The 13,847-nt window shown below is 46.5% G+C and overlaps 1 protein-coding gene and 1 long non-coding RNA gene across 4 annotated transcripts in view; both read right to left on the bottom strand.

Annotated features, from left to right (window-relative positions):
* Positions 1–911: 911 nt before the first annotated feature.
* LOC123378958 lies at positions 912–12,534 on the bottom strand. Its single transcript, XR_006588612.1, has 3 exons — positions 8,415–12,534; positions 3,648–3,833; positions 912–2,698 (listed from the first exon to the last, which is right to left on the bottom strand). It is a non-coding gene; the product is annotated as an uncharacterized LOC123378958 (long non-coding RNA).
* A 30-nt stretch (positions 12,535–12,564) lies between these two features.
* The window catches only part of SPIN1 (spindlin 1), a 74,398-nt gene continuing 73,115 nt past the window's right edge, over positions 12,565–13,847 (bottom strand). For all 3 annotated transcript variants that reach the window (XM_023243216.2, XM_023243215.2, XM_023243217.2), the window contains one exon: positions 12,565–13,567. In XM_023243216.2, the coding sequence (XP_023098984.1) occupies positions 13,368–13,567 (200 nt within the window). In that variant the 3' untranslated portion in view covers positions 12,565–13,367. The remainder of the gene's footprint in view (positions 13,568–13,847) is intronic.

Below are 13,847 nucleotides of genomic sequence, written 5' to 3'. Positions count from 1 at the left end.
ATTTCAGAAAGTTCACTAGTATATAGAAAAATGTGGTTGACATCTACATATAGATCTAGGTTTCCATCATGTTGAATTCATTAGCCCTTAAGATTTTTCACAGAATCATGTCATCTGCAATAAAAACTTTTTACTTTTCTCTCTGGATGCTCACTATTTTGTTCTCACTGGACTCCAGTACAATGTTGAGTAGAAAGGATGAGCGTGGATGCCCTTGACGTTCCTGATCCTATGAGAAACACAGTCATTCTGCCATCACTGGGTACAATGTTAGCTGTAGATTTTTTTAAGATTTTATTTTTAAGTGATCTCTACGGCCAACTTGGGACTTGAACTCACAACACTGAGATCAAGAGTAGCACGCTCCAGGGAATGAGCCAGCCAGGTGCCCCAGCTGTAGATTTCTTATGGAGGTGCTTCATCAGGCTGAGAAAATTCCCTCCTTTCCCACATTTTTTGTTTTTATTATGAATGGGTATTACATTTTGTCAAATGCTTTTTTCCCACCTGTTGAGCTGACTTGTGCCTTCTGTTAATATGGTGGAATGAATACATCTGGTTTCTGATATTAAAACTCACTTGGTCATGTATCTTAACCATTCTATACAGGGACACCTTGTTTATAGCTCTTCACAAGTACTGCTTTTTTTTAAGATCAAAGGTTTGTGGCAACCCCGCATCGGAGGTCTATGGGCATTTTCAACAGCATCTACTCACTTCTTATCCGTGCATCACATTTTGGTAATTCTTACAATATTTCAACCTTCATTATTATTATATTTGTTATGGCTATCTGGGATTAGTGATTAGAACTCCCTGAAAACCTTACATAATGGTTAGCATTTTTAGCAGTATTTTTAAATAAGGTATGTACCTATTTTTAGACATAATGCTATTTCACACTTAACAGATTACAGTATAAACATAACTTTTATATGTACTGGGAAACCAAAAAATTCATTTGATTCACTTTATTGTGATATTGGCTTCTGGAAAGCAACCTCAACCTGCAGTATCTCAGAGATGTGCCTGTGTGTCACTAGAGTTGATGAAGTTTCTGTAGCTATACTCAGAATTCATGAAGGATACCGGTCCACAATATTCTCATTACGTTTTTGTCTCGCCCTACTATCAGGGTAATAGGAGCCTCAGAGCACACAGCTAGTTAAGTATACCCCTCTTCTATTTTCTAAATCTGTGAAAAGATTGGCATGATTTCTTCTGTCAACATTTGGTGGCATTCACCAGTGAAGCCATCTGGCCCTTGGCTTTGTTTCAATTTGTTAAAGGCCTACTAAAACCCTCCATTTCTTCTTGACTACATCTTGGTAGCTTGTGTCTAAGATTTTTCCATCTCACTTGACTTGTCCAGTGTGTTGGCATGAAGTTGTACACAGCATTTATTTACAACCCTAACTTCTGTAAGGTTGTTAGTAATGTCCCCTCTTTCGTTCTTGGTAATGGCAATTCATGTCTTCTCTGTCACTGTAGCTCAAAGTATGTCAAACTTGTGGATCTTTTTGAAGACCCAGCTATTGGTTTCGTTGATTCTTCCGCATTGTTTTTGTTTCCTATTTCACTGATTTCCATACTAATCTTTATTCTTTCCTTCTGTTTCCTTTGGACTTCTGTTGCTTCTCTTTTTCTAATTTTTTTAAGGTAGAATCTTAGACTATTGATTTAAAATCTCTTTAACAGAGTATTTGCAGCTGTAAATTTCTAAGCATGGTGTAGCTGCATCTCAGATTTTTGAGGTACCGTGTTGTGATTAATACTTACTAGGAAGTAATAATCAATTTATAAACACTTCTTTGATGATCACTTGTTACAGTTTTTGCTATAGTCAAACTCCCTTCCAGGAGGGTAACAAGGAATTTAATATAAAACATAAGATTGTTATAGCTAACTAATTCAACTCTGTATCGCATATACTGGAAAGTCACATTAAGCATATTATGATCTCTCTTTCTCTGCACAGTCTAGGAAGCAGGCTGGTGTGAGCTCTCTGGAGAGTAAACATGGATGCACTTGGTACTACGCCGTTGCACACACACACCCAAGTCATAACTGGGATGGTCTGTGGGTTGAGATCCACCCTCTTAAGGACAAACATCAATTCTGTGAAACACACAGATAAGGTGGTTACTCACAGAAATTCCAAGGGTATATGACAAATGCATTGTGATAAATACTATTATTTTGTTCCTATAATAAAGTAGTTGTTTCTTATAATAAATAATACATATCTTCCAAAGTCATAAGGCAACATCAATCCATTTTCCAGGGTTATGTTAACACAAGGATGCAAGAGCATCTGCGAATAAAAATCATTCTGGTGTGGGGTTCCTTCTGTCCGGCCATTCAGGTTTTCTTCCTGCGTTGCTCTAAAACTCAGCAGTTAGGCTTTCAGGAAGAGAACAGAGCTGATCTAGAAGGCAGTTTTGTTTCAGATGGAGCCATCAACATCATTAGGGTGCCGATGCCGGAGGGTGGTTCTCCATCCAGAAGGCCAACAGCAGACCAGGGCCGCCTGGCTGAGGTCACAGGGGAACCCACAGCCTGGCTCATGGACGGCTTAACACAGGAATGCCACAAGCCGATAATCTGAGCAACCGCGGAAAGCATTCGCAACTTGAGCCATTTCCAGAGTTCCAACGTCCTTTAAGAATAAGATTCTTGTATTGATGTAAAACGTAATCTGGAGGTTTAAAACAGAGGAAGAGTCAGGTCACAGTCATTAGAGACATAAAAGCATTGCCTCATCATCCCAGAGATACAGCTCTGCAAATACTAAAAAAACCAAACCCGTGACTTTTAAGTGGCCCCGAGACCCATGATGGCAAGTCTCAAACATGAATGTGCATCAAATTATTCTGGGTTTCAGGAGTTTTCTTAGACTTCAGTTTCCTGGGCCCTGATGTCTGTGCACTTGTGAAGTCCAGGGATCTGCATTTTCACTATGCCTCACCCAGACCTCCTCACACTGTGATCGGGAACACTGGACCCAGGTGGGTTAGCATCTCCTTCTTGCTGATCATTTTTAATGACCATCCACTTCTGATGATTAACAACATCTACGTACAGTAAATTCCTATATCTTGGGTCTGGAACCCACCTGCCTCAGAGGAGTCCACAGCTTAAAGCACCATGTCAGACACTAAGGAAAAAGCACATAAAAGCCACTTTTCACAGAAGGGAAGGTAGCAACTAAGTTTTCTGGAAGGGCTTATTTGGGCTTATGACGACCGTTTTAATGGCCTTCGTAAGTATGTTCAGTGCTGACAGCCTAAGGGACACAGCGGCCTGGGGGAGGCCAAGTGGCCTGGGGGAGGCCTAGCAGCCACCGGGGCAGGTGGATCTCCCACCTTCTGTCTCTGTGCCCCGCTGACCACACGGCCATCTTCCCAGGGACTACACTCACACTGGCTACCGGCCTGGGCCGTGCCGCAGACGTTGCAGCACCAACACAAAGGTGGCCCGGGACGCCCGCCACAATGTTATGGGAATGCTGGCCGGTGGCCAGATGCCCTGAAAGAGAATGGGACAGCTGGGGAGCTTCCCAACTCCCAACACGGTCTCAGCTGAGCACTCGGCCGACCAGAGCAGGGAGCACTAAGGATGGTATCCCGGGTGAGCCTGGGACGCACCTGTTCCGAGCGTTCTGTCCAACACTCACAGGTGCCCCAGTGCTGCATGAACGACTTTCCTTCTTCCAGCAAAGTGCTTCCGTCTATGTCCCACTGGGAGGATTTTCTTCTCAAGTCACTCGAACCCAGAACTGTTTCAAAGGATACTCTAGATAGTACTTCCCAGGGAACTAGGTCTTAACCCATCTGAAAACATTCAAGACACAAGATCCTTAAAATCTTGCCTTTAAACATCATAACAAATCAAGCGCAAAACTGAATTAACATGATCCTTAAAAAGGATCCCGAAAAAAGACATGACAATTTTACCTTATTTACAGACATTATATTTTCACAAAGTGCAGAGGAATTCTAGTAGTATGTTTAGTTAGTAATAAAAGGAACATTTTCTTGGAAAAATGAACAACTAGTCTCAGAACAAAGCAGATGATTATGATGACCTCTAAAATCAATTTCAAAAACTTTCTAATTTACCTTTAGTTCAGGGCTGAACTGGCATGTAAACTACTAAGTAAAACCTACAATTCCTTCCAGAGTATCAGGAAAACATCAAAGTGCCTTGGTTTTCAAAAGTCCCATTTTCTTTCTTCAAAACACTTAAATGTTTTTGAAATCCACCAAATTGAACAATATCCCATCAGAAGGGGAAGGCTGGTCTCTTTTCCAAAGGAGTGGAGGTAACCCCACGGAGCCCTGCTAACTCAGCAGCGGCCATCAGGATGGGTGTCCAGCCGAAACCACACAGCTCTTCACCCCACGGCCAGCTCAGTGTAGCAACTACATAACTACTGATAAACAGGGAAAGCACAAGACACATACTTTTAGGATGTTTCAAATAACGTAGACACGGAAACTAGGAAAAAGGGTTTGGACTTTTCTGATGGTAAACGGGAAATGGCAGGACAGCTCTCTGGGATCCACACTGAAGCTGCAGGGGTGTGCATGTGCCCTGGGAGGCGGCCAGTAGAAGGCCCGGGCCTTGGCCCTGCTCCAGCGGCCCTGGTGGACTCCGCACTCTGACCGCTCGCTCGCGTGGCTGCTGGACAACTGGGAACAGTGCAAACCCAGAACACGCGGCAATCTGCGCTTTGCATTGTGTCCCATGCCGCTCTCTGGTTGCACAGAGAAGTAAACTGCCCCAGCGACAGCCAGAGGACAAGAGCTCCTCCGGGAGCACAGCGCAGCGGGGAGGACACTGGTTAGTAACAAATGCTGTCATGACCCCAGGCTCATCGGCCAGCACCCTGACATAATGGGGTGTGAGGCAGCTCGCTGACCAGGTGATCAGCGGACAGCCTGAGGCAGGGATCCTCAGGGCAGGCATGAGCTTGACCACTGTGCACACAACACTGTCACTTACTGATGACACAATTTTGCAAACAGTGATCATCTTTCCTGAGTGCTTTAAAGAAAGGGGAAATCGTAGTAGTATTCTGGATAAACAAACGAGAAGTTTGGAGATTGAAATAAACCATATAGGGAGAGATGCTGGGGCTCAGAGACGTTTTCAAACGGAGAAAAGAGACCAGACCCCAAATCCTGCCAGGCTGGTCTCTGGGGCCTTGTAAACTGGCCCCGTGAAGGCCAGGCACCACACTTTGCATTTCCCCCAATCACAGCACCATGTAACCACACACACTGGCATGTCTTAATCACAGACCAGTGACCACAAGGTTTAGGAGCAGTTTTGGTCAACTGCCCCTTGGGGGTCACAGCTCTGGGATGGTGGCAACCACACCCATGTCATCTGGAAGAAAAGCCATCTCCCAGGGCACTGCTTAAAAATTCACAACTAAAGGATGGGGGACTTTCAGACTAAGTAAGTATACCTGTTTTGTTCCTTATGCAGTTGTTGGTATATGTCCACGTTTACACAACAGACTAGAGAAAACGTACGCTTTTGCCACTGTCTGAACGGCATTAAAGCTCAATTAGGTCAGAACTAACTTGCTTCTAAGTTGTAATAAAGATTCGCAGGGCAGCAACGTTTGAAATGCCTGTCTTAAGAAGTTCAATTAAACCCTCTCCTCCAGATGGAGACCCACAAGTTCTAAAACATTCCAGTATCTGCTTCCTCAGGACAAGAATGTGCTCTTGGAGCCCGCACTCCGCGGAAGATGCAGGTACGCACCAGCCTCCAGTCTCTCCTCTGAGTATCTTGCTGGCTATTTCTTTGGGGCGCACATTAAAACGGAGTAAGAATCTGTGATACTTTAAGTAACACAACCAGCTTCCCTTAGAAAGTGTGTGAGGACCAATGCTAATTATCCACACCAGAAACTTAATGATGGAAATCAAAAACTAAGGTGAGTTTTAACACCTGCAAACTTTTCTTCCCCTAGAAACCTGATCAACTTTTTAAAACTCCAGTTTGGGGAGGTGGGGGCAATTTCAGATTATAGTAGAAAGGAGAAGCAAAGCGGAGATGAAATTCACGGTGCATCAGGCCCAACTCTGGGTGGACGAGGCAAGGATCACCACGCCCCCACCCCACCCCTGCACAGCACAGCTACTCTTCCCGGAACATCTAAAGAACACGGCATCCCTGTGTGGCTGCAGGACGCTCTGGAAGAAGACCTGCTTTCTACATTACAACAAACCGGGCCGCCAATGGACAATGAACCACCACCACACCGCGTTTCTCGAAGCAGGAAGGACCCCCACGACCGGGTCCTGCACAGCAGGGTGTAGAGGACCCCCCACAACGACGCTGAGAACACAAGCAGACTCGCGTGCGTCCCTTTATTCACAAAGGTCAGGGTCACAGTCTACTTCTCCATCACGATCAAACAGAAACTGTAGAACACCCCGCTGACACGTCTACAGTGCTTTACGACAACGTGTGGGGATGCTGGGAGATGCCAGTGTTCCGGGGAAAGTACCAACGAGAACCTCCCTGCTGACGTCACAGGACCCAGAAAGCGTGAGCGGAACTCAACAAAGGAGAGCGGAACATGACAAGGCCTGAGGGACAAAGCCATCTGTGTGAGGCAGGCCCTGCACGACTCGGCGCATCCCCTCTGCGTCAGGCTCCAGTCTGCACTGCGCTGGACACAGGCGCATCTACAGGGAGTCAGGCAGGGCTCCCACTCACACATGAGAGCAAGGGAAGGGGTGAGCTGATGTGCCCGAGTGCGCCCAGGGAGGCAGCTGCCACACCTAGAGCTCTGAGATTCCCTGCCTTCCAGGGCATGAAATTTACCCGCCCTTTTATATCGAAAGAGAACATTAGGGCCACTTTAAAAATAATCAGTCTGTCAAAAGTAATGCCCTGCCGGAGCACCTGGGTGGCTCAGTTGGTTGAGTGTCTGACTCTTGATTTTGGCTCAGGTCATGATCCCAGGGTCATAAGATCGAGCCCTGCATCAGGCTCTGTGCTGAGTGTGGAGCCAGCTTGGGATTCCTTCTCTCCCTCTCCCTCTCTCTGCCCCTCTTCCCCACTCGCTCTCTACAATTAAAAAATAATAAAATAAAAAACAATGCCCTGCCAATAAGATTTATTTTCCTTGTTATAAAGCCCACCCAAATTTGAATATAGGGCTATGGGCTGCACTGTGTCCCCTGAACCACCAGCTGGAGCCCTAACCCCCAGGACCTCAGAATGGGACTGCATTAAATGAGTTTATATGGGAGGTACCTGACCCAGTGTGACCAGTGTCCTTATAAGCAGAGGAGATCAGGATGGATACACATGGAGGGACAACCCTGTGAGGGCACGGGAGGAAGACAGTATCTACACTCCAGGACACAGGCCTCAGGAGAAGCCGGCCCCACCCACACCTGCATCCCAAACTTCCAGCCACCAGCACAAGGACAGGGTCTGTGGTTTAAATGCCCCTGTCCCATCTGGTATCTGCTGCAGCCACCTGAGTCAATGAACACACCAGCATGCAGTGTCCTCGCAAACACTCCCTTCAGGGGCCCACCACATGCATGATGACTCAGGGCACGACCCTTGTTAAAAACAGACAATCACTAAGTAAAACAGAGAGAGGGCCAGTGAGGACAGCTGACACACATCAGTATCCTTGTGAACGTGTGTGAGTCAAGCAAAGGGACACCCGGTAACAGGTGTCAGTCTCCCCTCCAGCTGCAGGACAACACAGACCATGGGTTCCATCCCCTCCAATCTTCCAGTCCCTAATGCCTGCTCCCCTGAGGGCTGTTCTGAAGAGGACACAAACCCAGGGCTTGAGACAACTGGACCTTAGCCTTACAGGACAACCCAAAGCCACATTTGCTAAAATAAGGTCCCCATACATGACACGCAGAGTCCCCAGTGAAGAACCACCTCTAGGGACAGAGCCACTCTGCATCTCCCTGGTGGGGACACCCAGCACATGTCACGTGTATATACACACACACACACACACACACACTCCTGGGCAAAAGCTACCAGATTGCTCACACACCCTTCAGAACACAAATTCAAGGCAAAGCTCTAGAGCCACTTTTGCAGTCTACACCCCAAAGTCCATTCAGAGCGCAAATTCAACCTGGACCCCTCAGCAGCTCTACGTTAGCACTGACGTTTGTGGAAGGCCTGAGTCTGTCCTGTTCACATCGTACCTGACACAGCTGTTCCAACTCACAGACAGCTTGGAAGTTACGTGCATGTCTGATCCAGTGAAGGGCCCTGGGTAGCTGATGCGCTGTTTTGGGCGGTGCTCCAGGAGCACCCAAGTCCAGAGCACAGACTGAAGGTGATGGAGGACAGAGGTAAGAGGCGGCGGGATGTGCCCACATTGCAGTCGGCAGCCTACTCACCCAACGGGAACGGCCAGCACAAAAACGAAACGCGAGCCAGTGCCCGCACTCCAGTGTCACTGTCGCCTGGACTGGCAGGGATCAATGCGCCACCTGGTCCAGCATCCTCGCATAAAAACTAAGCAGAAAGAATGCAAGGTCAATTTTAGGCAAAATGATGTGCCAAGGCAATAGCCCTAAAAGCTGAGTCAACTAAGCTGAAGGGTTTCACAGTGAGTAAGAGGGCAGACAGAGACCATCTGACAAAGTCCACAGAAATAACTCAAAGACTCACCTAATTCTCTGAGACTCGGCAGCCTAAGACCGTACAAACATGACACAGAACAAACCAATTACTGTAAAAATTAGGTGTGAGGTTGTGGTGTTCTGTGGGCATAAGAAATGCAGCTTTTGTAAGAATATGAATGTAATGACATATTTAAAATATCTTTAACTATAAAATAGTTTCTACAATCTTGAAAGGGAAATTGATATTTCTTCAGCATAATTGGAAAATAAGAAAACACTTCCTGCCCTCACTTAGGAAGCAAGGGTACCAAACTAGCCACAGAGATGGCTGGACTTTGGGTCCTTCAGATCCCTGCACTGAGGCTGGTTATCCTCCTGGACCAGACACGTGGCCTCCACGCCCTCCTCATCGGCACCACGGAGAAAAGGTGCGCCTCCCCTCCCCCCATCAGAAGTCTCACACAGCGATGGCCAAGGACTTCAGAGCATCTGTCACGCTTTACTCACCACCAGCGCCGTGGCCGTGCCGAGAGCGGTCAAACCGGCAGGCCCACCCATGATTCTCCAAGCCGTGCAGACCCACTCGCTGGCCTATAGACGGCAGCCAGCGACCATCAACTTCTGACGAGACTTGCTGTCATTTGTAGGGAAAACGCTTCCCGAGCTACATGTGCAGTAGCACAAAAAGGCTGAGGTGTGGCAGGAGGAGGACGCGAGATCCGGCCTCCAGCGGGCGGGCGCCTCCACCCAGCCCGGGCGGGGGGGGGGGGGGGGGGGGGGGGGGGGGGGGGGAGGGGGCATTCCTGCAGCCAACTCTGGCAGCGAGAAGGTGGCCTGTCCCACCCCAGCCTTAACCACAAGATCCTTTGGCCCAACTCAATAGGGAAACAGCAAAAAACAAATGTGATTACAGACACATTGTGAATCTACTTTCTTCCTGATTATAATCGCCCAGAAGATAAAACACAACATGCACCCGTCCCGGCCATTACCTATGCGCTTCCTCGTCCCTGCCGTCAAGACATGGGGCTTTCCCCCTACAGACTCTCACCAGTTGGTACTGAAGTATTAACAGCATTACAGGCAATATACAAAGCAGAACTAGATGTGAAAGTATAAAATACATATTATTTAATTCTATTTAAAACAATTCAGTTTAAAATTTTATGATAAATTTTCTCATTAGCGGCGAATCACAAACTGAATATTTTGGACTAGTGAATGTATTTGGGATATTGATCACTGCCCCTCTCCCCTCGGGAATTACTGAGTGTTACCATTCAAGTAAAAGTCGGACTTCTTTCTGTCTCTGCATATATCTGACATTTACACGTGGTGAAAGGATCTTAAAGTAAAACTTTAAAAACTTTTTCAGAAGCAGGTTTAACACATCACATTTTGCTTATGAGCACAAAATTTACAGTCAGAAGTTGCACATAAAGGGTTTATTTTAAATGTTTTAAGGATAGGATAGAGTTACATCATAATTATAAAAATTACTTACAGAATTAACAGATTTATATTGTTTATACTTCTAAATGCAGAGAACAGGGAACTGTCTACACATTGTATAAAATAAAATTAAAATTAAAAATGAATTCAAGCTTGAAAGATGAGGTCATTTACCTAATTTTAAAATGCGAACACGAAGACCTCTGAACTATACACATTCGTTCAAACTGCACTAACGGTGGAAAATACAAAAAGCGCAGCATTTCCAAGGAACCACAGACATTTCAACCATAATTATTTTCTGTTATAATAATTGTTCCTGTTTTGTCTTTGGAGAACTTTCTTTTTTTTTTCTTTTTTTTTTTTTTTTTTTTTTTTTTTAAGACAATCAGCTTAAGAATGTTTTCAGGCACTACAATTTGTGACAATCAGAACAGTCTTCTAATGGGTCCACAGCGTTCAGAGATTCAAGCCCAATGCACTTCGGGGTTTGGCACGTAAAACAATAATAGGAATGAACTCTGGCTTAGAAGTAACTGTGAGAGTTTCAAGAATGCACAGTCCCTTCAAATGCTGCACGACAGACAGGGCTGGAAAATCACCTTCTGCTGGCACTACACTGCTTCACCAGTGCATCTGTATCCTACGACCACTACAACAGCACAGGAAGCAAATATACAGACAGCTGAAAACAAATAAAAACAAAGATAGAAAACAAAAAACCTAAATATCTCTCACATGCAAGTTCAGTTAGTTACATTGAACATCCTACTTAGAATAGAGCATGCAAAAAAGGATGGTCTGCGCTTAAGGTTCTCCTCTGAAGCTTCACGTGGCAGCCAGACGTCACACGCACACGACACAAGAACACTACAGCAGGTCAGTGAGGAAGGCCAGGACATTTTATACAGGTTCAGGTCTTGTGCAGTCACAAGTCCCGTGATAATTTTGGAAACTAATGTTGGGCTCCCAGAACAAGGAACCAACATCCCAATACCAGGAAAAGGCAAGCAATGCATGCAGATCGGAAACGTGAGCCTAAAACGAAGCCTGAAATCCCGGGCAAAGGAGTGGGATCAGTCACCACAGAAGTGGGAGTTAAGCCGCCGAAAGAAAAGAGAATGGGGCAAATAAAAGAAAACGACAAAAAACCCCTTCCCCTTCCTTCCGCCCTAACGGCAATACATGGAACGCTGACTAAAATGAGGACGCCAATCACGTGTCACATTCGTCTGGAGAGCGGCAGACCATGTGGTACTGAAGGTGCTAAGGGTACTTGCAGAAAAACCACAAAGCAAGTCAGTAAGTGATGCCGGAGACGCCTCCCCGGACCCGCCCCGCCGGATGCTGCCAGAGGACACCGGTTCTGCAGCCCAACGCCTCTGTGCCGCGCTCACGCCGCGCACGCGCCGGCCGCACCCACCCTCCGGGCACGCTTGTCCACTGGCGCTCGGGGAGCCGGGCTCAGCCTTGAGATTCCCATGCAGGGACTCTTAGAAGAGCCACCAGGAAAAGAGGTGACAGACGTGCAGCAGGACACCTGTCCGAGCAGGAGGAGCGTCTGAGACCAGGCACTCGGCCACCGCCCGAGGTGAGGTGAGGCGCGGCACGCCACACACCGCGGACACCGGGCGCTGCACCAGAATGGGGCGCAGGGCTACCATCCAACAGCGGGACAGCACGCGGACTTCCCGAAGGCAAAAGCAGGGGCCACGTGAACCACACGTGGGGAGGCCTTGAGGTACAGGATCTCCAACGCTGAGGCCACGTGGCCTTCTCGTACTGGACTGACAACACATGCACTCAACCTTCTGCCCAAAATGCAGGGAAGGTTTCCAACCTCCGCAGGAGACTGGTGTCACGTACTGCCTCTCTCCTAGCTGCCAAACCATCAGGGCTCATCCGACACAAGGCGACAGATGGCCATGCCGCCACTACCCCCACTTCTGCAGTTCTACTTCGGTTAAAACAACCTTGCGGGAATAAGCCACGGAAGCTGGTGCGGTGACGGACCCCGACGTGGTAGGGCCCACAGGACGGGAAGCGTCCACATCCACAGCACACCGGGGGCAAGACCGTAACAGCACCACAGAAGGTGTCAGGGGACCGAAGCTGTCATCTGTCTAGATGTTCTTTGTGGGGAAAAGCCGGGGGGGAAAGCCTTCTGACCACCATCACGTATCAGTAAGAACGGTAATAAAAAAAAGTGTCCCAGAACACTTGTTGGAAGGCAGCAATGCCATTCTTCAACTTGAACTTCTAATACGAAACCACTAGGTTCTTCCAGGAACTTACCACATACACACAAACCACTGACGCACTGCTGCCTCTCAAATCCATGTACTAGAATGCAGACTGCGGACTCGTACAAATAACAGACCAGTTGTGCCGTCCAAAATACGCCCGCATCACACTGTGTGGACCAAGTACCTGGGCTTCGCTTTAAAAAAAAAAAAAAAAGTACAGTAAAAAATGTAAACAAAAATTTACAAAGCTTAGAATTAAAGGCAGCTTTTTACCCAGATTCCTGTTTTGTTAAATCCTAATGTGGGTCCAGCAACTGCTCACCAATGATTCATGTTTGGACTCACAGTTTAAAGCCTCCAGACTGAAAAGGTGTCTGAACTTCTGACTTTGAAAACAAGCTGAACATCCCTGTGTCTCCTGTGCCCACATTTAATTTTAAATAAGCAGCAGTAATATGCTAAGTATGACTGACTTCGGACAAGTACTCCTGTTAAACTGGAGAATATTATTTACCCCCGCCCCAATCCACAAAGAAATGACTGCCAATTAAGTGTATGTGTGCGCGCGCACGCACAGATCTATGTGTGTGTATATATTACATATGTACACACACAGATATAGATAGGTAGATATAGATACATACATATCTCAAAAAAGGCAATAACAAAAATACCAAACTATGCTTGCATTGTGGCGGCAGAGTCGGAGAGCGCAACAGTGGCGGGGAAGTGGGGAAGATCTACTACAGTTTGAAATGACTATGGGGCTAGCCTAACTTGTACCAAACTTGCCTGTTAACTCCCCTCCAGACAGACAGACTTCTTTTAAGAGGAAGGAGTTCCTTACACAAAATGCTTTGTGTTCACATGAATTTGTACTATTCGGAACAAAACCAGTTCTGCTGGCAGAGATTGTGGGTTCGCAGGGACATTTAAGCTTTCATTAAACTGGAAAGCAATCAAGTCTTTATGTCTACAAATTATACATATAATAGTTCCACAAATTTGGCGAAGTCCATGATGCCATCTAGGACGTTTTCACCAAATCGTACACGTAGATATGGAAGTCGTCATCAAACTTGATGAAGTAGACGGACGGTTTGGCCTCCACTTGGTGGATGACCATGCCAGTCCTTTTAGAGCCGTCCTCTTTGGCATATTCCACTTGTTTGCCTACCAGGCTGTCCACAACTTCTCCTGGTTCCCTTTCTGCTGGAGGAGAATCATCTGCATTAAACAGGGGAGGAAAAAGAATTTGAAGTCAATTTTTCAGTATGTACCAACTCACAGGTCTATTTTAATAATACTTTTTTTTTAATTTAACATTCCCCCCACTTTCTTACACCATACACAAAAATAAACTCGAAATGGATGAAACACTTAAATGCAAGACAGGAAGCCATCAAAATCCTAGAGGAGAAAGCAGGCAAAAACCTCTGTGACCTTGGCTGCAGCAACTTCTTACTCAACAAGTCTCTGGAGGTAAGGGAAACAAAAGCAAAAATGA

This window comes from Felis catus, chromosome D4, assembly GCF_018350175.1.
Source record: "Felis catus isolate Fca126 chromosome D4, F.catus_Fca126_mat1.0, whole genome shotgun sequence".
NCBI classification, from domain to species: Eukaryota; Metazoa; Chordata; class Mammalia; order Carnivora; family Felidae; genus Felis; species Felis catus.
The sequence above is the reverse complement of the archived record's forward strand: the minus strand, read 5'-3'. Positions and strand labels throughout refer to the sequence as shown.